The sequence below is a fragment of the Labeo rohita genome, unplaced genomic scaffold (assembly GCF_022985175.1).
Source record: "Labeo rohita strain BAU-BD-2019 unplaced genomic scaffold, IGBB_LRoh.1.0 scaffold_338, whole genome shotgun sequence".
NCBI lineage: Eukaryota > Metazoa > Chordata > Actinopteri > Cypriniformes > Cyprinidae > Labeo > Labeo rohita.
Window position 1 is genome coordinate 36,531 of NW_026129256.1, and position 24,132 is coordinate 60,662.

The 24,132-nt window shown below is 41.1% G+C and overlaps 1 protein-coding gene and 1 long non-coding RNA gene across 5 annotated transcripts; one reads left to right on the top strand and one right to left on the bottom strand.

Moving 5' to 3' along the window:
• Positions 1–1,048: 1,048 nt before the first annotated feature.
• LOC127160365 (microfibril-associated glycoprotein 4) lies at positions 1,049–3,288 on the bottom strand. Its single transcript, XM_051103013.1, has 6 exons — positions 3,266–3,288; positions 3,106–3,161; positions 2,807–3,022; positions 1,894–1,990; positions 1,577–1,744; positions 1,049–1,486 (listed from the first exon to the last, which is right to left on the bottom strand). The coding sequence occupies exons 2-6, from the start codon at positions 3,121–3,123 to the stop codon at positions 1,236–1,238; spliced, it is 750 nt and encodes a 249-aa protein (XP_050958970.1). The 5' UTR covers positions 3,124–3,161; positions 3,266–3,288; the 3' UTR covers positions 1,049–1,235.
• A 13,378-nt stretch (positions 3,289–16,666) lies between these two features.
• On the top strand, positions 16,667–18,609 carry LOC127160369 (uncharacterized). Of its 4 annotated transcripts, none has more exons than XR_007826726.1 (3): positions 16,667–16,679; positions 16,900–17,023; positions 17,305–17,319. It is a non-coding gene; the product is annotated as an uncharacterized LOC127160369 (long non-coding RNA). The 4 variants fall into 4 exon arrangements; XR_007826725.1 differs by lacking the exons at positions 16,667–16,679; positions 17,305–17,319 and adding exons at positions 16,739–16,773; positions 18,595–18,609; XR_007826724.1 differs by lacking the exons at positions 16,667–16,679; positions 17,305–17,319 and adding exons at positions 16,739–16,773; positions 17,337–17,351.
• The last annotated feature ends 5,523 nt before the right edge of the window (positions 18,610–24,132 follow it).

Genomic DNA, 24,132 nt, shown 5'->3' on the forward strand with positions numbered 1-24,132 from the left:
AGAACAGAGTTTTCTTTTTTTTTTTGAAGTGTGATCAGAAGGCAGTAGAAGTTATTTCCATATTCTAGCTTTTTTTGTCAAATCAATTCAAACATAATGGAGACCTGTTTGAATTTGTATTGCTAATCCAATTCATTTTCTTCTCTCTAGACATGCATATGTAGAGAACACATTGACTTATTGTGTTCCCTTCAGTTCATCCTTAAATTTGATTTACTCTTAAAACATGCTACAAATACTGGCATTCATAAAATCTGCAGAAACCCTGAATAAACCATTTTAAATCATATATGTGTCACGATCTCGGTGTGGTCTGCCTAGGTTTTTGTTGTCTTGTGTTTGTTGTCTGGGTGCTTTGTTGTCCTGAGCACGTTCATTTGTTTTGACAGCTCGCCATGTGCTGCGCTGTCATTGTGGTGTCCACCCCGCCCCTCTTGTTATCCTTGTTAGCTAATTTTCCCCATCACCTGCACCCTGTTTGGTCCTAATTTTCTCCCCTTTATTAAGCCCTTGTGTTTTCTGTCTTGCGTCAGTCCGTTATTCTGTGTGTGGAAGCTCTGACTCTCTTGCCTTGTCATCAAGTTGCCGTATGTTCCCTAGTCCTGCTAGTCTAGCGCTCCTGTCTTTTTCAACTTTTGTTTTTCGCTGGCCTGCCTTTTAGGATTCTCTCCTGCTCCCCGCTTTGGCTCTACTCCGCCAGGATTCCCTTCTTTTCACGGCAGTTCCGCCCGCTCTCTCCCTGCTCGCACGCCGCGCTCCCTCCGGAATTCAGCCGCGGCTATTCATCGCCGCCCTGCCGCCTTTCGTTCCTGTGGGCTTTGCTGAAGCGGACAAGTGCTCCGCGCTGGTCCGTCCGACCACTTGCTGGCTGTTATTGCTGCTTTGCTGACTTTTTGTCTTAACATTTTTGTTTTCAAATAAATATTGAATTTTTGTTGCACCTGCAATTGGATCCCGATCTCGTTCCTGACAATATGAAGCCCACATGAGCATTGCCTCCTTAGTTGGTTAATACTTAAAACACACAAAAAACAACATACTGCTTTGCATAAACTTTTATTGCTTCAAAATTATAGCATACAAAGCATGCAGAATAGACATGAACATAATTTCAGTACTTTTTTATTTAAGGGCAATGGATTTGATTTTTCAGCATATTTTAAGAAAGATCCACACGTATGCATAAAGTTGTGGATGTCCGCATAAGCTGCAGTGAAGTGTTTGTAAGCCCTGCTCTACATCACACGTGTGATCTTCAGGGTGACGGTCTTCAGAGATTTATAGTTGCTCTTCCAGTAGTACCAGAAGGGCCCACTCATCAAATTGCCATCATCTTTCCCCCACCAATACAGACCAGTAGGGTTTGTATAATCGCAACTGTTGTACCAAAACCCTCCTTGAGAGTATGCTTTAGCACAGTTACTTCCTGAATTATCTTTGTCAAAGGTGGAGAACTTCATTCCGTTATGATTACTAAAAGTCTGACCTGCAGAAAGGAGAAACTTTTATTATATCATTAGTTTATGTATGTTTAAAACATTCTGTTCCACCTTAATGGGTCACACAACTGTTTTACCTTCCCCTCCATCTATATAGCCGCTCACATGCAGTTTGTACCCATCAGCCTCAGGCCCCACAGAGAAAGAATCGTACACAGAATAAGTCTTCTTCCCCTCAAAGTCCTCCAAATCTGTTCTGAGTTTATACCGATACCTGCTGGTCAGCTGGTGAAGAAACTCTAAACCTGTTGAAAACATAAAAGGAAACTGGTTTAGTAAATCAAAGAACAAATATAAATCTACATTTATAATGCAGTCCTGATAAAATGTACAAGTTTTCAATGTGCCTGACTGTTTTTTGCTTTTGTAGCCCAAAACGTCACAAAACACTCACCCAGCCAGTATTCGCCTTCTTTATTACCAAAACCCTTCTTATAACTCTCCCATGGCCTAAAGAAATTCACCTCACCGTCCATTCGTCTGAGAAACACCTGAAACACTCAGAAATCATTCATCGCTTTCACACATCACATCATTTCACATCATTCATTTAATTAACTTTTTATGATTTTAAAATACTTTTTATTTGGAAATTTAACAGGCTTTCATTAGCAACAAATGTAAATCCTGTTGTGTGATTTCACTGGCGTCACCAAACAGAGCTGCAAAAATACACATTTCATGCTCAGATAAAAGTAGAGCACAAATAAAAGGACTGAGTGACAGTTTGTATAATATTTATTAATATATGTTACTTTAAAATATGCAAATGTTATCAACCAGTGGCACCACACTGTGCAAATGGTATCAGTCATGACAAGGAAACTGGAAAAAAATGTTTTACATTCTTAGAATATAAAATGTACATATTAAAATAAAGTGATGTTTTGGGTGAAAAAGTTGGTAGAACATAGAAATGTTTTTGTAGCCTTTAAATAAAATTCATGACAAGAAAATGGCTCATTTCAACATTTTAGAAACACTTCAAAACAATGTTCCCACAATGATTTTATAAGCCACAAGGCATAAGTGATATTTTGCAGGAGGGCCAAAACAAAAATTAACCATAGTTTGATCTGACTTTGTACACTGATTTAAATATTTGTTTATAATAAACATTTGTACACTCACAAATGTGTATAGAGCTCAAGACCTTTTAATTTGATATGTATATTTCCATTTCACCCAAAATGTCACTTACGCCCTTCTGGTTCTCACCCCTCAAATTGTTAGCTGCATGGGAATTATCCTGAGATGCATCTGCTGTCTGAAGATTATAAAACATAAGCTTAAACTGAAATGTGTACCATCCAGTGTCCTCTTTCATTTATTCCACCGGAGACCATCTCACAGTAGACCTGCACTGGTCCATCCACAGAGGTGATGGTGTACACGCCACTGACATTTTTCCCACTTGAATAAACATCAGAGCAGTCTTTGGCAAGAAAACAATCTTTGACCACATTTTTGACCTCATCAGCCCCCATCAGCATGGGAAACAGCGCAGACAAACACAGCAACACCTGAGAGACACAAACACAAGATCTGAGCCTGATGATCAACATCTGACAGAATCACACTCACATTATCACATACACAAACTCACAATCATGTTTGTGATCATCGCTTCAGACGTCCAGCTCAGAGGATCAGGATCTGTACCTGAAATACAGTAACTAAAATCACTTCTTTAGAACATGAACATGCATTCTGTCATTTTCAGAAATAACATACAGCATTTTCAAAATGACCAGAATCAAACTTACCGTACGGGCTGAGAATTTTGTGAATGTTCAGCCAATGGATGCTTCTTTAAATATCTTTCTGATGATTAGGATCCTCCTCTTTATCTGACATTTACAAAAAAAAAAAAAAAACACCTTCAAATCTTGATAGGACAGTCAGGGGTTTGATGCCATAAATGGATTTTTTTTTTGAGCAACCTGCTTTGTCATCTTCAGATGAAGTAAGGAGAAATTTATTTCATATAAAAGTGTTGATAAAGTGATTATCTGCCACCGATTGTGTCAGCTTAACAAAAACAGTTAAGAAAACCTTTTTCTTAGTTTAAGGGGTTTGATACAACCAGGTCCTGATGCCTTGGTTGACATGCAAATATTCAAATATCTTTAACATGATGTTGATGACTAACTAGGGTGACCACACGTCTACTTTTTCCCAGACATGTCCTCTTTTTTGGGCCTAAAAAAATGTGTCTGGCCAGGATTTTTAAATCTCCCTAAATGTCCAGGTTTCGGCTTTAAATTTTTACAATCGCCATTAATTTTGTGCCTTTTTTATGTTCAAGGTTTGTGGTATGGGCTAATTTTGTTACACAGACATAGCAACCCTGCGGCAGTATGGAACAGAGCAGACAGTAAGGATTCACTCGTTTTCTGCGTCGATTACAAACCTTGATGATGCATATGCATCTTAAAGGGGTCATCAGATGCCCAAGTTGATATGATTCTTTAAGGTCTTAATGAAAAGTCTATAATATACTTTGGTTAAAAATTCTCAATGGTTGTGTAAAACAACACCCTTTTTACCTTGCCAAAATCAGGTCTGCAAAAATCATCCCATTCTGAGAGGTTGTTCCTTTAAATGCAAATGAGCTCTGCTCGCCCCGCCCCTCTCTTCTCTCTGTGGAGTGACGAGCCTGTTTACTTTAGTCGCATTTAGCCGTGTTTAGACGCTAAACTTGCTAACTAGCACATTATTAAGAAAGGCAATCACAAAGATTCATAAAAAAAAACCTTATACTCACTTCTTCTGTAAGTGAAGCTGGATCACGAATGATTTCCGTGAACATAGACGGATATATGTAGATCGGGAGGTGCATTCCCTTCACAAACAAACGTAATCCACTGCATCTTCAGCAGCTCAGATGTCGGGAGTAAATGACGACCACTGTGTTTATTATTACATCCAGCAACACAACACCTCAATCGCTCAATCAGAGATATTCTTGTCTAACTTACATCCCTGCTTCGGCATCAAAACAATGGAGGCCAGACTGTTACAGCTGATCTGAGGTAAGACGCTCATGTCAATCAACTATTGTGGGAGCGGCCTCTGTTGGTGTGACACCACAACGACAGGCATCTGAGAACGGCTCAATTTGAAAAAGGGGATATTATTTTTACAGATTAATTAAAAACCACTGCATGGATTTTTATCAATATAGAGTACATTTGTACATACACTGACAACACACATTAATGTTCACACAACATGAAAAAGTGAACTTAGCATCCAATGACCCCTTTAAAACACTGATTTTTGAATAGTGAATCATTGATTTTGGGCATATATATTGTATATGTATGTATATATATATATATATATGTATATATTATGCTTTAAAATATATACACATTCAATACTTGAAGAGTATTTTTTGTCTTGTTTTACAGTACAAATATCTAAACATCCTTTAATCAAGATACGTTATTTGAAATGCAAAATGACAATAGCTTGTTTTCTGAGAAAGTGAACAAAATTAAATGAGTTTATACTTGAAACAAGAGCAAATAGCTATCAGTGAGTTACGAAAACACGTTTTCCTTTTGAATTAAGTTGGTTCTTCTGAGCTTGTCGGCAGATATGCAAACACAAACAAATGCAAACACACACATATACACATAACACACGTTAAGGTTTGACTCTAATAATGTGGCATAATTGCAAAAAAAAAAAAGCTAAACATTGATAGTAATTGCTTATTGTTAAAAATTGTTCATAATGATTTAGTAATGTATAAACACAAATGTAACAAAATCGGTTTGCCTATGTGGGAATGGCAAAAGTGTCAATGATCTTCTGCAGCCCTCTAGTGGCTGTAGTTGTAGTTTAATGCTATTTTATTTTCAAAAGAGTTATTCCAATAGATGGCAACAATTTTTCACTAAACCATCTCATACATATGGAAAGTGTCACTCCAATCATTTGTGTATGCAGAAATTTCAGATTCGATTTGAAAATTAAAATCGAGGAAACCAAGGTTTGACTGGTTTAACTTAGTGAATTGTCATAATTGCAGCAAATTCATAATTAGAGAAATTGGAGGAAGAGGAAAGAGAATAAAAAGACTTTTACATTTAAAGCATATATAAAAAATAAAAAATAAACATTCAAATGGCGTCATATTTTGTTAGAAGGATGTTGTAATATTACATAATATATAATATTACAAATAGACATTCAAATAATGTTATATTTTGGGTGAAAATAAAAGCAGCAAATTGTAAGAAACGTTTTTGTAGTCTTTTAATAATGTTCTAATCATGACAAGCAGACTGGACATTTCAGCATTTTAAAATGTTTCCACAATGTTTGGGAATCTGGGAAGTTACTTCATCTATAGTATTTGCACAAATGGCTTTTTTTTTTTTTTTTTTTTTCTCATAATAGTTAACTGTTAAAGATATGTATTTTGGGAAGTGAAGGAAGAAGTGTGGTTTTGGCCAGTTACTGGTCAGTCAATATCTATTAATTTGTGGTCTGTAATGTTGCAATTGATTGCAGATAATTGCTTTATCAAAACTGTCAAATTATATACATTTCTTGTCTGATTCATCTAAAGATGATTAAGCAGGCTGCCAAAAAAAAAAAAAAAAAAAAAAAAAAAAAAGCTAAATGAACAAAAACATCAAACCCATGACTGTCTCACAAAGCTTCATCTTTTTGTAAAAATCAGAAAAAGAGGAGGATCCTTACAATCAGAAAGATATTTAAAGACACATCCATCACCAGAACATTCACAAGAACATTTTTAATATTCTAAGAACATTAAAATGTGCAGTTTTCTTGTAGTGATTAGAATGTTATTCAAAGGCTACATTTTTTACAATGTTTTTTTTCAATGACCTTTCTAAGACAAAGTAATTTAAAGACTAAATTGAAACACAATATGTCAGTATGTTTGCTGTGTGCAGAACATGAGTTGCATTAGCAACAGTTTGAAAATACAAATTGAAACAGATCTAAATTATGTTTTTATTCATTTGATAAAAATGCTAGAATATAAAAGTAACTTCTACTGTACCTTCTGATCACACTGTTCTTCCTCGGGTATTCAAAACAAAAATGCTTTTTTGAGAAATTGATTAAAATGAAGGAAGTTCATGATTAAAACAAGAACAAAATCAACTTAATTCAAAGGGAAAACATGTTTTTATAGCTCACTGACAGATATTTGTTCTTGTTTTAAGTATAAACTCACTTAATTTGTCAGAATACAAGACTTCAACTATCTTCATTTTGCATATTGCATATTTAAGTTTTTCAAGTGCATGAAACATTTGATGCCATACTTTTATCAATTTAAAATGTACTACTCTGATTAAAGAGTTTTTTAGGCCTTAATTTGTGGAAAGGTGAATCAAAACTTTTTAGGATGTTTTAGGACCTATAAACCAAATTCTGAGTATGGGTTACTTAGTCACATGCTTTCCTTTTTCTTTTCCTTTCCTTTCCTTTTTATGTAAAAACCGTGATAATGCTTTGAACAGGTCGCAAAATGAACCAACTTCTTCTTCTACGGAAGCTGAACCGTGACTCACTAAAAGATATTCAAGATTAGCTTAGCATCACTAGATCACTAGCACAGTGAAGCTAAAGCACAACAATGACTTTGATGGTGAATTGAAATCTTCATATCAGATGTTTTGAACCATCCGTTGCTGACCTGTCACCTTTACCCTGCCAGGATGCAGACAACAGGACATCATCATCACCTGAGGAGCAGGAGAATACTGATTAACGTCGGGCTGCAGAGACTCGTGTCCTTCCTTCCTTCCTGTTGGATCTCACATTAAAATCCAGCCACATATTTGTTTAGAGCTGTGTTGAACTGTTTTGGCTTGTAAACGGTGCTTGATCTGTGCAGATTTCTCTCCTGATTCAGATCAGACCACTTTTCCACTAGAGGAAACGTTATTATGGATTAAGAACTCAATCTGAAGCTAAAACATCTTAATGAGGGATTTGTTTCTTTTGTCTTCTCAAGATGTTAACTGATTGACTAGAGTGGTGTGGATTACTGTGATGTCTTTATCAGCTGTTTAGACTCTAATTCTGACGGCACCCATTCACTACAGAGGATCCATTGGTGAGCAAGTTATGGAATTACATATTTCTCTAGATCTGATAAAGAAACAAACTCATCTACATCTTGGATGGCCTCAGGGCTTACTGTGCTTTGTTATTATTCCTAATTATTTAGCCTGCTTTTATTTATTTAACGATTTTTAAAAGACAGTAGTTATAGATATAGTTCTTAGTGTGAAGTGCTATATCGAAATGGCAAGCATTATATTTAGGCTTTAAATTCTGCTAAATTTTTTCGATTGAGATGTCGAGTTTATGTTGATTTGAATCCAGAGCGCTGTCTTTAGGGTAGGTTGTGTATAATTTACATCTGCGCTGCGGGCGCTGCTGCATCTGAATTCCCTCTCTTCTCCTCCTCCTTATCTGACATTTACAAAAAAATGCCATAAAAGGACAAGATTCTGTTCATTTTGTTCTTTTTTTTTTTTTTTGACCAAGCTGCTTTATCATCAGAGGAAATAAAATAGAAATTAATTTCATCTTAATGTTTTAAAAAAACGGATCATCTGCGACCGATTGCTACAGACAGCTTGAGAAAAACCCTGTTCCCTATCTGTCGTACACTCCGAGTTGTGTCGAGTAGTGTACGACACTAGGGGTCGCTCTTGGGAGCCCAAACACCTCTGATAGTTTGAGAAAAGGCCAATGAAATTTGCCTTTTTGAAATTTTTCTCTGTATGGACTCGGTCACAGTTCTTGCCTACGACTGTGCATAGTCAGTGCTGTAATGCGGGAGTGCACTCTGGTTCAGCACAGCGGCCCCCTTCATGTACCAGGGCTTGTGGCATCTTCAGCCGCGGTCACACTGCTGGACCCGATGCATGTGGAACCGCTGTAGCACTGACTCCATACCGAGTCCCGAGATGGGCGTGGCACCAGGCTCACATCGTGTGTACATCACACTTTGTGTTGCAAACCTTCAGCCCTTGGGGACACATTAGTTCTGCGGGCAAGCTTGCCCCTGGGACAAGTGTTCAGACGTACTGTGTCTCAACAGTTGCTTCCAAGTCAAGCTGGGGTGCCATGTGCAACGGGTATGCAGCCTCGGGGTTCGGTTGGGCCCTCGGCTGCTTGGGCACTCAATTGCCTGGTGTTGTTGACAATGCTTGGGGCCCTGAAGGGGTTTCGGTCTCTACTGGGGCAAGCATGTGTTGGTCAGCGCTGACAACACAGCGACTGTGGCATACGCTGACCACCAGGAGGGTGTACGCTACTTTCGCATATCACAACTCACCCGCCATCTCTTGCCCTAGAGCCAGCACAAACTCAGGCTTCTGTGCGCCACTCACTTTCCGGGCAACAGGTTCGCTCTGAGGTGAGTGGAGGCTCCACCCTTAGACGGTCCTGCTGTTTTTGGAGTCGATTCGGGCAGGCACAGGTAGATCTGTTGCCTCACCAGAATCCACTCATTGCCAGTGGTAATACGGCCTGACCGAGGACTCCCTCGGTTCAGATCCATTGACACTCAGCTGACCGTACGGCTTATTCCCCAGTAAGCCTTATTGCACAGACACGGTGCAAATGTCGGGAAGGACTCGAAACAGATTCTCTTGGTAGCCCTACTACTTCTCGGAGCTTGTGCTCCTACCATCGTTTCCTTCCTGACACACCCCCCTGAGAAGGAACCTCCTTCCTCAGGGGGAGGGCACAATCTGGCACCCGTGCCTAGATTTCTGGAACTTCCTTCTATGGTCCCTGGATGCGACCAGGAAGCTTCCAGAAATCCTCTACCCACAGTGGCACCACAGAGTTGCGGCATCAAATCTATGCTATCCCTCCTCCAAGGAGGCCTGGTTAGGCACCTTTCTGCTTCTACATCAAGGTCCGTGTTCAGCCACCATGACCTGGTAAAAGGCAGATCGGTGGGGCACGATTTGTTAAGAGGTGTCCGGAAGGTGAACCCACCCTGGTAGCACCACATCCCCTCTTGATCTGTCTGTGGTCCTTCGGGCCTACAGTAAGATCCGCTAAGCCCCTCAATCGGTTGATTCTGTGCCCTCTCCGTGAAGATGGCCTCCCCGATTGCACTCACCTCTGTTAAAAGCAGGAAACCTCCAAGCCCTCTCCGTCAACAATTGTGCCTGGAATTCGGGCCGGTGAACTCTCACGTTGCTCTGGGAACCCGGTCTGAATACGTGCCCATGGTAACCACCACTCCCTTCAGAGATCAGGTGGTGACCCTGCAAGCAATTCCTTACCAGGAAGATGACCCCAACCTGACCTTATTATGCCCGGTCCGTGTCCCACGCATCTACCTGGAACGTTCTCAGACACTTCAGATGTTCCAGTCAGCTCTTTGTCTGTTATGGAGCACAGCGGAAGGGGAAGGCTGTCTCCAAACAAGGATCTCCCACTGGCTTGTGGATATGATCCATACGGCCTACAGGCCAGAGGCTTGCCCTGCCACTGGGAATGAGAACCCAGTCGACCAGGGGCATCGCTGCCCTGGCAGCTCTTGCAAATGGGGCCTCGTTAACAGACATCTACAGAGCTGCAGGTTGGGCTACACCTATACACTTGCCAATTTGCGCATGGAACCAGTATCGGCTAGAGTCTTAAACGCAAGCTCTTGGCTCAGCATTCTGGTTGGGCTTCCCCTAATGGCGATTACGCTTCTAAGTTCAGTAGGTTTCCTGACGTGAACCCTGGACACCTTCTCCATCACTTGGCACTTCTGGACATGGCAGAGTTCGGCGGAGGAACTCGCTGCAAAAACCCAACACAAGGTATGGTTACTTTACTAACTCTTGGTTGGATTTGTGCCCCATATGTAGTGGCTCCTTATGTGGCCCTAAATAAGGAGATCTAAATTTGGTGTCTCCCTAGCGTGAGACCCACTTCAGGTCCCATATCTAATAATTTTCACTTTATACCCCCCTCCTCTGGGCAGGTTGTGATCTCCGTAGTGCCTTCTTTCCTGCGGGGAACAGGCACTTTCCCAATGTTCTCAAGACACTCAGCCGCTCCACTGAGGAAAGGCCCGGCTGCAGGTAACCCTGCCTGTGACAGGTCAGTTCTTGGACGTTGGAAGGTCACGAAGAGGTGAGCTGCATTTATGTTAACACTTTGGCTTGTTACTATCTGCGCCCGATCACTCGTGACGCGGTCAGACTTGTGGCGTGTTTATATAGGGACCCCTAGTGTCGTACACTACTCGACACAACTCGGAGTGTACGACAGATAGGGAACGTCTCGGTTACATATTGGTAACCCTTGTTCCCTGATGGAGGGAACGGAGACGTTGTGTCCTCCATGCCACAACTCTGGACCGAGTAAGTTGAGACGCTTCGACTCCTCAGAACAGAATGAGTGAGCAGAGCATGCGCTGCCCTATTTATACCCGGATGCCCGGGGGCGTGGCCAGCTATGCAAATTCTGCACTACCAATTTCATTGGCCTTTTCTCAAACTATCAGAGGTGTTTGGGCTCCCAAGAGCGACCCCTAGTGTCGTACACTACTCGACACAACGTCTCCGTTCCCTCCATCAGGGAACGAGGGTTACCATACGTAACCGAGACGTTTTTAGTTTAAGGGGTTTGACAATAAGATCATGATGCCTTGTTGACATGCAAACATATATTCAAACATCTTTAACATGATGCTGATGACTAACATTTGTTTACATACTATAAAACCAAGCTGATGCACGGATTTCTGCAGATTTTACAAATAAGGTCTTTTGTGAGACCTTTTAAGAAGAAGTAAATAAAATTTGAAGACCAAATTGGAGGGAACACAATGTCAATCAGGCCTGGCTCCAAACTACAGAACAGCCAAACACTAATTGGCGCTAGATTTAATTGAGTAATGTTTAAAAAAAAACATAAGTAATTTGGTCAGATTTTCTAGATGTTTGCTAAAGTGTTGCTAGTTGGTTGCTAGGACATTCTGGGTGGTTGCTAGGCTCTTGCTATGCAGTTGCTAGAGTGTATTGTTGATAGCGTGTTGTGGGTTATTAAAAATTATGTTTTTATACTTCATTTTTAGCTTTTTCTTTTTCTTGTGCCTGTGGGATGCCATGAAAATTAATAGTAGTTCAATAACTTATCATTCCGCCAGTTTTTACCATTGATATTATAACAGTGATTAAGTATTAAAGTTAATCATTGACTCGAATATGCAGACATCTTTTTGGCGTCTTTTTGCCATGGTGAATCACAATTTCAGAGCTCCATTGATCGTGGCTTTTCATTGTCCTGGTGATCTAATAAACATGTTGGTTTAGACGCAGTGATAAATTTATTTAGCTCTTCCTGTCCTATAGTTGTAAAGCACTGCAGTTTTTCTTTTGGTGTGGCGAAAGAAGCTGATGTATTAGACTCTACATTGGTTATTGTATTTCTGATGTTATCTATTTTATCAGTGAAGTCATTACTATTAAACTGTATGGGAATATTTAAATCGAGTGATGTCTGGTTATTTCTTAATCTAGCCATTGTGCTGAATAAGAACCTTGGATTGTTTTGGTTATTTTCTATGAGTTTGTGGATATGCTCAGCCATGGCAGCTTCTAAAGCCTGTCTGTATCTGGACATACTGTTTTTCCATGCAATTCTAAAAACGTCCAAGTTAGCTTTTCTCCATTCGCGCTCAAGATTACGAGTTTCTTTCTTAAGAGAATGGGTATTACTATTGTACCATGGCGCAGTACGTTTTTTTCCTAACCTTTCTCAATTTGATGGAGGCAACAGCTTCTAATCTATTAGAGAAGATAGTGCCCATGTTGCTAGTCATTTGGTTTGTGTGTATTTATAGGTACACAGAGCAGTTGAGATAAATCAGGCAGGTTATCTGTGAATCTGTCTTTGGTGGCTGGAACAGTAGTTCTGCCCTGATGATAATGCGGAGCCATATAGTTAATATCAGTAATACGCAGCATGCACGATACAAGGAACTGGTCAGTAACATCATCGCTTTGAGGTACGATATCTATATCAGTAAGATCAATTCCATTTGATATAATTAAATCTTGTGTATGATTAAAAGGATGAGTGGGCCCGGTGAGTTTATTAGTTCAGTAAACGCAAGTCCTAAAGCATCACTTGTATTATCAGCGTGAATGTTAAAATCTCTGAGAATTAGTGCTTTATCACAATTAACCAATAGTTCTGAAAGGAATTCTGCAAATTCTTTTAATAAATCTGTATACGGCCCCGGAGGTCTATATACACAGTAGCTAAAACGAGAGATAGGAGAGATTTCTTTTGCATATCTGACAGAGTAACATTAAGCAGAAGTAATTCAAATGAAGTAAACCTGTATCCTGTTTTCTGAGGAACACTGAGAATATCACTATATATTGTTGCAACATCACCGCCATGACCAATCTAACGTGGTTCATGCTTATAACAGTAACTCGGTGGAGTAGACCCATCTAGACCAACATAATCATTTGGTTTTAGCCAGGTTTCAGTCAAGCAGAGTACATCGAAACTATTATCTGTGGTCATTTCAACTTAGTGAATTTATATAAAATTATGTAATATTTACCTAATTTAGACAAAATAAGTTTGAGTTTGCCTAATATATGTACGTGTAATGTGTGTAATTATTATGTATATATAAATACAAAACATTCATGTATATATTTAAGAAATATTTACAGGTATATGTATTTATTATCATTTTTAAATCATTTATATTATATGCAAATAGAAATATTTTGTACATAAATATTTTTCTTAAATATATACATTAATTACATAATTACACACAGTACACACATATATTAGGCAAACTCAAAATTTTATGTGACATTAGGGTTTGTATGCGATTAATCGTGATTAATTGTTTGACAGCCCTATTTGTAACATAGGGAGCGAGGCGAGACGTGAGCGGATCCATTTGCAAACTTTTATTGATTGGACGAGACATTGACATGGTCAGGCAGGCAGGGTAGAAGAACGGCAAGCAGGTATATGGACAGCAAACAAAGAGTAATCCTTAAACAAGCGAGGGTCAATCAGCGGCGTACGTAATCCAAACGAGGGCTAGGCAGGAGAATGGTCAGACAGGCGAGAGATCAAAAACGAGAAAACTAGACACAGAATAGCAAGGAGGAAACGCTTTGTATGAATGTATAAACAGTTCAATACTCGGCGAAGAGTGACGGGAAGACCGGGGCTTAAATACTGTCTCTGATTGGGCGCAGGTGGTGGGAGCAGTGGCTGATGGATAATGTAGTCCGGGGTGTAAAGCAACAGTCTGAGTGTATGAACAGAGTGAGAGCGACATCTGGTGGTGAGCGGTCCGCAGCTCACCGACCAGATCCGTAACATAGCCCCCCCCCAAAGAGCGGCTTCCAGACGCTACAAACGAACCATAGTCCAGGGGAGCGGAGGGGCGGGGGTGAGACAGGGCAAGGGCTGGAGGGCCAGGTCCGTGCGGAGGACCAGGTGACTGGGGCAGGATTGACAGAGCAGGAGCCCACCAGGGTGGAGCTGGAGGCGGTGCAGGAGGCACAGGAGCCCTCCAGGGCGCTGCCAGAGGCGGAGCAGGAGGCGCAGGAGCCCTCCAGGGCGGAGCCGGAGGCGGAGTAGGAGCCCTCCGGGGCAGAGCCGGAGGCGGAGCAGGAGGCCCAGGAGCCCTCCAGGGCGGAGCCGGAGGCGGAGTAGGAGCCTTCCAGGGCGGAGCTGGAGGCAGAGCAGGAGGCGCAGGAGCCCTCCAGGGCGGAGCTGGAGGCAGAGCAGGAGCCCTCCAGGGCGGAGCTGGAGGCAGAGCAGGTGACGCTAGAGCCCTCCAAGGCGGAGCCGGAGGCTGAGCAGGAGGCGCCGCAGTAGGCGGAGCGGCCCTCCGGGGCGGAGCAGGAGGCGGAACGGTCCTCCAGGGTGGAACAGGAGAACAGGAGGCTGCGTCATGGACTGGGACCTGGGGAGAACAGTGACAGAGGAGGCAGACAGAATGAGAGGAGAAGCAGAGAGTTTGAGGCAGAACGCCGCCTCCCTAGGAGGATCTACAGCCGAAGCTGACACCTCAGGAGGCATTGGCGCGGCTTCTCCAACTGGTGAGGCCTCTGGGTCTGTCTCGTGGTCAGACGAGGCATCGGGAACAGACTTGAAACCAGACGGGACCTCTGGAGCAACTTTGTGAACAGACGGGCCCTCTGGAGCAAACTTTATGAACAGACTTGACCTCAGGAGCAGGCTTGTGATCAGATCAGACGGGAGGCTGGCGCAGGCTTGGGAACAGGCGTGACCTCAGGAGCGCAGGGCGCTTAGTGTGCAGCCCACACACACCAAATGGCAACTGCCATTAATGGAAGAGCAGCAGCGGGTGATAGGATCTCCTTACTGGTGGGTCCAGAGTGTGCTAACACTACTGGCAGCTTGGCTGACCGCACCGACACCAGTGGTGGGTCCAGCGAACTGGCCATCATAACGGGCCGTGACCTTGGGATGGTGGACTTGACCTGGCGAGGTTCTGGAAGGTCAGACGAGATGTGACTTGGCTCTGGACTGACAGACGAGACGTAACTTGACTCTGGGCGACCAGATGAGACGTGACTTGACTCTGAAACTGCAGCAATAACGCCACTTGGCTCATGAAGATCAGCTGTGGTTTGACTTGGTTCGTGAAGCTCAGTAGTGACCTGATTTGACTCATGGAGATCAGCGGTGACTTGACCTGGCTTGTGAAGATCCATGACTTTACTTGACTCAGGAACTACGGCTGTGACTTTGTTTGATTCAAGAACCACGGCGGTGACTTTGCTTGGCTTGAACGGCTGTGACGTGGCTTGGTTTGGCTGTGACTTGGCTTGACTTTGCGGGAACAGCAGCTGGTGCAGGTTCTTGGTTTGGCTGTGACTTGACTTGACTTAGTAGGAACAGCAGCTGTGACGTGACTTGGTTTTGCGGGGACTTTGAGCAGCTGGTGCAGGTTCTGAAGAGGCCGACATGACTTTGACCAGTTGTGGCCTGGCTGACGTGGCGTGAGCGGGCGCTGGCTGGGCTGACGTGGCGTTGGCGGCCATCTTTGCGACAGGCTCTGGCGTGGCGGCCATCTTTGCGACAGGCTCTGGCGTGGCGGCCATCTTTGCGACAGGCTCGGGCTCAGGAATGATGGCTTTAGCTTGACTGGACTTGGTGGCTTGACTGCCATCTTTGGACAGGCTTGACTTGACCCTGGCGTAGCAGCCGCTTTGTGAAGGAGCGCCATTTTAGCTGCCCATACAGCCATCTAGGGGTGAGTCCAGACGTGGCGTGGGCCATCTTGATGCAGCCGCGATCTAGGGATGTCAGGCGGGATGTGACTTGACTCAGAAACCATCTAATAGCGTGACTTGACACTGGAAACACAGCTTTAACTTGACTTGACATGGGAATGATGGCTGAAATCTTGACTGGACTCAGGAACTTGACTGGACTCAGGAAACGCAGCTGCAACTTGACTTAACTTAGAAACTTGACTTGACTCAGGAAACACAGATGCAGCGTGACTTGGCTCTGGTATGGCAGCTGTGACGTGATGGAGCCCTGTCATCGTCGCCATTTTGTGAATGGACTCCTCCGTCGCCGCCATTTTGTGCACGCGTTCCGACGCGGCCGCCATAGTTTGAGCACGCTCCAGCGTGGCCGCCATTTCACGAACGAGCCAGGCGGCAAACGTGTCCGTAGCATCGCGCTCCGGCGCGGCCGCCATTTTGTGAGTGGGGTGCGCGGCCGCCATTACCGCGCTGTCTCGTTCCTCCTCCGCGACCCCCACAGTGAACGACGAGCCCACACACATTAAAGCAAAGTCCATAAATAAAAAGTTCGTCAAGACAAACTTTAAGTTGGCTTGAGAAAGCCGGACCAGAAAGTTTTAAAAAGTTTGAAAATTGTAAACCGTTTAAGAAGTTTGAAAAGTTTAAAGTTTAAAAGTTTAAAAAGTTTGAAAGAAGTTTAAAAAGTTTATGAAGTTTTAAAAAGTTTAAAGTTTGAAAGTTTAAGAAGTTTATGAAGTTTTAAAAAGTTTAAAGTTTAATTCAGTCTTTCTAGTATAGATAGATAGATAGATAGATAGATAGATAACAAGTGTTTCTAGTATGATTAGCAAGTTATTAGCATGTTTCTAGCATGATTAGCAAAGTTGCTAGCATGTTTCTAGCATGATTAGCAAGTTGCTAGCGTGTTTATAGCATGATTAGCAAGTTGCTAGCGTGTTTCTAACATGATTAGCAAGGTTGCTAGCATGTTTCTAACATGATTATCAAGTTGTTAACGTGTTTCTAACATGATTAGCAAGTTGCTAGCATGTTTCTAACATGATTAGCAAGTTGCTAGCATGTTTCTAGCATGATTAGCAAAGTTGCTAGCATGTTTCTAACATGATTAGCAAGTTGCTAGCATATTTCTAGCATGATTAAAAAGTTGCTAGTATGTTTCTGGCATGATTAGCAAGCTGTTAGCCTGTTTCTAGCATGATTAACAAAGTTGCTAGCATATTTCTAGCATGATTAGCAAGTTGCTAGCATGTTTCTAGCATGATTAGCAAAGTTGCTAGCATGTTTCTAGCATGATTAGCAAAGTGCTAGCATGTTTCTAGCATGATTAGCAAAGTTGCTAGCATGATTAGCATGTTTCTAGCATGATTAGCAAGTTGCTAGCATGTTTCTAGCATGATTAGCAAAGTTGCTAGCATGTTTCTAGCATGATTAGCAAGTTGCTAGCATGTTTCTAGCATGATTAGCATGTTTCTAGCATGATTAGCAAGTCGCTAGCATGTTTCTAGCATGATTAGCAAAGTCGCTAGCATGTTTCTAGCATGATTAGCAAGTTGTTAGCATGATTCTAGCATGATTAGCAAAGTTGCTAGCATGATTAGCACATTTCTAGCATGATTAGCAAAGTCGCTAGCATGTTTCTAACATGATTAGCAAGTCGCTAGCATGTTTCTAACATGATTAGCAAGTTGCTAGCATGTTTCTAGCATGATTAGCATGTTTCTAGCATGATTAGCAAAGTCGCTAGCATGTTTCTAGCATGATTAGCAAAGTCGCTAGCATGTTTCTAGCATGATTAGCAAGTCGCTAGCATGTTTCTAGCATGATTAGCAAGTTGCTAGCATGTTTCTAGCATGATTAGCAAGTTGCTAGCATGTTTCTAGCATGAGCAAGTTGATTAGCATGTTTCTAGCATGATTAGCAGTGATTAGCATGTTTCTAGCATGATTAGCAAGTTCTAGCTAGCATGTTTCTAGCATGATTAGCAGTTGCTAGCATGTTTCTAGCATGATTAGCAAAGTTGCTAGCATAGCATGATTAGCATGTCGTTAGCATGTTTCTAGCATGATTAGCAAAGTTGCTAGCATGTTTCTAGCATGATTAGCAAGTCGCTAGCATGTTTCTAGCATGATTAGCAAAGTGCTAGCATGTTTCTAGCATGATTAGCATGTGCTAGCATGTTTCTAGCATGATTAGCAAGTTGCTAGCATGTTTCTAGCATGATTAGCATGTTTCTAGCATGATTAGCATGATTAGCGGAGTCGCTAGCATGTTTCTAGCATGATTAGCAAAGTCGCTAGCATGTTTTCATGATTAGCAAAGCTAGCATGTTTCTAGCATGATTAGCAAAGTTGCTAGCATGTTTCTAGCATGATTAGCAAAGTTGCTAGCATGTTTCTAGCATGATTAGCAAAGTTGCTAGCATGTTTCTAGCATGATTAGCAAGTTGCTAGCATGTTTCTAGCATGATTAGCAAAGTCGCTAGCATGTTTCTAGCATGATTAGCAAGTTGCTAGCATGTTTCTAGCATGATTAGCAAAGCATGCATGTTTCTAGCATGATTAGCAAAGTAGCATAGCATGTTTCTAGCATGATTAGCAAAGTCACAAGCATGTTTCTAGCATGATTAGGAAGTTGCTAGCATGTTTCTAGCATGACTAGCATGTTTCTAGCATGATTAGCAAGTCGCTAGCATGTTTCTAGCATGATTAGCAAAGTTGCTAGCATGTTTCTAGCATGATTAGCAAGTTGCTAGCATGTTTCTAGCATGATTAGCAAAGTCGCTAGCATGTTTCTAGCATGATTAGCAAAGTTGCTAGCATGTTAGCATGATTAACATGATTAGCAAAGATTGATAGCATGAGATAGATAGTAATGATTAGATAGATAGATAAATAGATAGATAGTAATGGTTAGATAGATAGATAGAAGATAGATAGATAGATAGATAGATAGATAGATAGATAGATAGATAGATATGTTAGATAGATAGATAGATAGATAGATAGATAGATGATAGATAGATAGATAGATAGATAGATAGATAGATGTAGAAGATAGATAGATAGATAGATAGATAGATAGATGTTTAGATAGATAGATAGATAGATAGATAGATAGATAGTTAGATAGATAGATAGGTAGATAGATAGATAGATAGATAGATAGATTAGTTATTAGTTAGAAAGAACATAGATAGCTTAAAAGTTAATTGAGTATCAATGACTTCTAGCAGTTTACATTAAACATAGTTCAAACAGACATGGACTTTTGGTCAATGAAAGTCTATGGGATTTTTTATGATTTTTAATATTAATTTTTAAGAAAACCGTAACTCAAACCAGTCTGAAAAGATATAGCACACTAAGTCAGAACAGTATGAAGATCTGACCCGAGTTTGGAGTATGTAGCTTGAACGGTCTAGGAGGAGTTAGTGTCCAAAAAATTTGCGGTCAGAAAAATAAGAAGAAGAAGAAGAAGAAGAAGAAGAAGAAGAACTAGATAAAAAAGTTCGTCAAGACAAACTTTAAGTTGGCTTGAGAAAGCCGGACCAGAAAGTTTTAAAAAGCTTGAAAAGATTATGAAGTTTAAAAAGTTTAAAAAGTTTAAGAAGGTTTTAAAAGTTTTAAAAAGTTTTAAAAAGTTTTAAGTTTTAAGGTTTTCAGTCTGAAATAGTTTGAAGTCTAATGTAGTTTTAAAAGGTTAAAGTTTGAATGTTTTGAAGGCAATACAGTTTGATAGATAGGTAACTGGGGTGGTTGCTAGGGCGGTTGCTAGGGCACCCAGGGTGGTTGCTAAGGTGTTGCCATGCGGTTGCTAGGGTAACAGGGGTGGTTGCTATGGTGTTGCTAGGGTAACCGGGGTGGTTGCTAGGGTGGTTGCCAGGGTAACTGGGGTGGTTGCTAGGGTGTTGCTAGGGTAACCGGGGTGGTTGCTAGGGCGGTTGCTAGGGTACCCAGGGTGGTTGCTAAGGTGTTGCTATGCTGTTGCTAGGGTAACCGGGGTGGTTGCTAGGGTGTTGCTATGCGGTTGCTAGGGTAACCGGGGTGGTTGCTAGGGTGTTGCTATGCAGTTGCTAGGGTAACCTGGGTGGTTGCTAGGGCGGTTGCTAAGGTACCCAGGGTGGTTGCTAAGGTGTTGCTATGCCATTGCTAGGGTATCCAGGGTGGTTGCTATGGTGTTTCTATGTGGTTGCTAGCATGACTCTGCATGGTAGCTGCTAGGGTGTTGCTAAGGTTACTAGCATGATTGGTTGCTAGCATGTTTTGCATGATTAGCATGTTGCTAGCATGTTTCTAGCATGATTGGGTGCATGTTTCTAGCATGTAGGTTGCTAGCATGCTAGCATGGTGTTGCTACTAGCATGATTAGCAAGTTGCTAGCATGATTAACAAAGTTGCTAGCATGTCTCTAGCATGATTAACAAGTTGCTAGCATGTTTCTAGCATGATTGCAAAGTTTAGCATGTTTCTAGCATGATTAGCATGTTGCTAGCATGTTTCTAGCATGATTAGCAAAGTTGCTAGCATGTTTCTAGCATGATTAGCAAGTTGCTAGCATGTTTCTAGCATGATTAGCATGTTTCTAGCATGTTTCTAGCATGACTAGCAAGTTGCTAGCATATTTGTAGCATGATTAACAAAGTTGCTAGCATGTTTGTAGCATGATTAGCAAGTTACTAGCATGTTTCTAGCATGATTAGTGGGTGATAGATAGATAGATAGATAGATAGATAGATAGATAGATAGGGTTAGATGATAGATAGATAGATAGATAGATAGATAGATAGATAGATAGATAGATAGATAGATAGATAGATAGATAGATAGATGAGTTTAAATGAGTTTGAATGGATTAGAAATACAGTACATAGAAGGGAAGCTTGATTGAGGCTCAAAGGATTCTGGGAGTTTTGACAGTTGAAATTTGAAAAGTGTTGGCTCATTTGAACATTCCGTCAGGCTCATTTGAACATTCCGTCAATGTAAGTCTATGGGATTTTTCCGAGTTTTAAACGTCATTTTTAGGAAAACCGTAAGTCCGATCAGTTAAAAAAGATATAGCACACCCGGCCAGATCAGTCTGAAGATCTGGGCTGAGTTTGGAGCGAAATATAGGGTAGAACTGCAAAACTATAATGGTAAAATAATTTGGACACATTCCTTTATATTTTAGTTAATAAAATCTTCCTCATATTCCCCCTTTGAGACGTTTACGTCTCACCTTCTCCGGAGTGCTGTGTCAAGATCCAGCCTCTTAGTAATTACTACTCCGTGACAAAAATAAAGTCACTATGTTTCATTATCAATTAACTAAATCATGCCACGGCATTCCGGAAGATGTTAGGGCCAAACATCTCCCCTCTTATCGTTTTGCTAGAAGGGAGTAAAAGACCCTGACACCTTAACATACTTTCCTAACTGAATACAGGGAGGGTTATAAAAATGTTTAAAGTCTGTTCGTGCACTTGGTTTGGCCTTGCCTGTGGTTGTCACAGTTACGTAGATTATATATAGAACAATGAAAATAAAAGTACATAGGAGTAATACTAAACAAAAATAAATCAAAATAAGATACATATCATTTCGATATTAACATAAAACACATATAATAAAATGTAGATTACAGATAGATTTGTCTTATTCATCGTCAGAAGAAGTTGAAATCTCATCTGCCAGATGTAATTGCAATGCAGTTCTGTAAAGCAGGTCCCCATAATATTCATGTTTAATCGGATTCCTTTTTCATCATTGCAATACCTTAACATGTCCATTTGTTTAACTGTGGCCTTGATAACTAGGGATTTTAATAATGGTAGTACACAGCAAAATAATAATCCTCCTATGCCAATTGTCACTCCCAAGAGTATTCCTAATTTTGCTAACCATGCTCCCCATGATCTTAATTTTAAATCAGACCAATTCCATGTTTTTTCATCTCTTCCAGCATTAGTTGCCATCTCTATTTGTAATTCTTTAAGTTTAGCCATGGCTTTTGTAAATGTTCCTTCAGGTGCTGTATTATTAGGGATATAAGTACAACATTGGTCTCCAAATAAGACACATACCCCTCCTTTGTCAGCTAGCATCCAATTAAGGGCTAATCTATTTTGCCATGTCATTTTACTGGTTGCATCTAATTGTTCTCCTAAAGAAATTAATGCTTCGTTGGTATAATTAATGAATCTTTGTTGATTGTAGTGTATATATAATTTACTCATTCTGTATTTTTATTTTGTGAAATCCAAATGAATATTGATTCAAAATCTGAAACCTGATTCAAAACCTGACTTTATCTTGTGCTTTGAACTGATCCGGTACACCTCTGGGTTGACCTATTGAATCTATATATACTTTAGGATCTGGTATATAATTTCTTTAAACTCTGTGATTAATTGTTTCATTTCTCCCTAATGAGGATTTCGAATCCCATTTTATTATATGGAGTTCTTGTATTAATCATACTTTAGTGCATTTTCCTCTCAATCTTAGGCCGGTAAGGCAGGTAAAAGTTTCCTTCTTCCACAAATCCAGAAGAAATCGGCTAATTCTATAGTTTGATGCTTATATATGTCTGGTGCGGGTAATGATATAGTTTGATTTCTACAGGTTTTAGCTGGACTTATCTGTTCTCCTTTCCTTGTTCCTGACGTGCCGAAGGGGTGGAAAGTCCTTAGAATCATCAACACTTCGAAATATTGTTGTATCTAAATCCCCAAACGACACTGCATTTCCCCTTGAATTGTCCTACATTTACAACCCCTGTGGGTTAACAAAGCCCTCATATTTTTTGCTGTAGTCTATGGTGTACCATAGTGGAATCTATACTTGGTCAACTTGTATTTTCAAATCTTCAGTTATATCTAAGCTTCTACATTTAGCTCTCAATCGAGGTATATGCTTGTAGAATGGGTTTTGTTTAGCATTGCTTAGGGAGCCTAGACATTCAGCTGGAAAAAAGGTCTTAAGACTTTCTCCAAATGACAAAAGTTTCTGTTGAATTCAGCACAATGTTCATAACTGAATGGGTTAGGGACTGCTATCACTTGGCTCATCGGTGTTTTAGAACAGAATAGGCAGTCTTTTAGCTTAGCGGTTGTGAAAGCTGCCCACTCATATCATTAATTGTTTGTGCTGTTTCCCATAAAACATTTAGCTTGGTATCATCTTCCTACATATCATAATTCTCTTCAACATTCCTGTGTTGTTTTTCATGCAATCCTGGTTCAGTTGTAGTCGAGATTGAGCTATTATTCCCTTTCTGACCCTATATCTATCATAAGTCTCCCATGTGGACCAAAAAATCCTCTACCTTTGCATTTAAGGGTGGTGACCAAGACCCTTGTTGCTTAACTTTCCTTGTCACTTCCCCCTTTCGCACAATGTCAAAACCATGAGCATCTTTCCCCCACATATACATTTTCTTCAGAGGAGAAGTAAAATATCCTGCCTCCCTAATCCTTTTAATATTAAAAGTTCTTTCATGACACAGTTTTACATGTCTTCTTCATTCTCTAATTCTGTCTTTCTTTCTCGTGTTCTCCCTTCTTGTCCGCTCCAAATTTCCTTCCCCCTTTTTTCCCTCTTCACCAGGGTGACTCTTTGCGAGTCGTTGCAATGGTCTTTCCCTCGTTGGCAAGGGAGGGTCGTTACTAGCGCGCCCTTAATCCCTAACTCCATGCTGTGTAGGGTTGTTGAAGCTAGTTGGCGTTTTTTAGGGAGAGAGATGTGGACCCGTTTTGCTGATCAATGTGATATTCCCCTTGAGATCATAACTGCATACACTGGTGGGGCAAACCTTCCCTGACCTTGATAGAACTGCTGTTGCCTGTAAATGGAAACTTTCAGAGTTTTGGTTAGTGCTATCAGGCATGTTCATTTTTTCATCTGGCCAGTTGTCCTTTCCGGTGAGACCTGTAGAAATGTCAAGTGGGTTGAGGGCTGTCCTGGCCCCTTTTTGGCTTCTCATACATCTGTTTGCAATCCATTGTATTAACATAAAGAGCAGGGTTAATACCCATTTTTAATAAAGAATTTGGCTTTATTAAATTGTTTTCATCCTTACTATACGCCTTATTCAGCCCGCCGCCATTTTGATTCGAAAACGAGGCTGTGAGGGTAAACAGGAAATTGCAACAACCAGACATGGCTGTGTGGACAACGAACCTATCGTGTCTTCCTCCTCTTACTCTCGGTGTTGTGGAGTCATGGGCGGGAGTCAGGTCTGTCCTGGAGTCGGACGAAGGATCAAAAATTCCCAGGTCTGTCCTCCTTAAGGGTTACAGCAACTGGATCGAAGGGTATATTCACGATATTGAA

What these genes read in the sequence shown, in the direction of transcription:
- LOC127160365 (XM_051103013.1), bottom strand. An exon ending in ATGAAAGAGGACACTGGATG is followed by an intron (nt 1,991 to 2,806) that starts GTACACATTTCA and finishes TGAGTGTTTCAG; the next exon opens with GTGTTTCTCAGACGAATGGA. An exon ending in AGAAGGCGAATACTGGCTGG is followed by an intron (nt 1,745 to 1,893) that starts GTGAGTGTTTTG and finishes TGTTTTCAACAG; the next exon opens with GTTTAGAGTTTCTTCACCAG.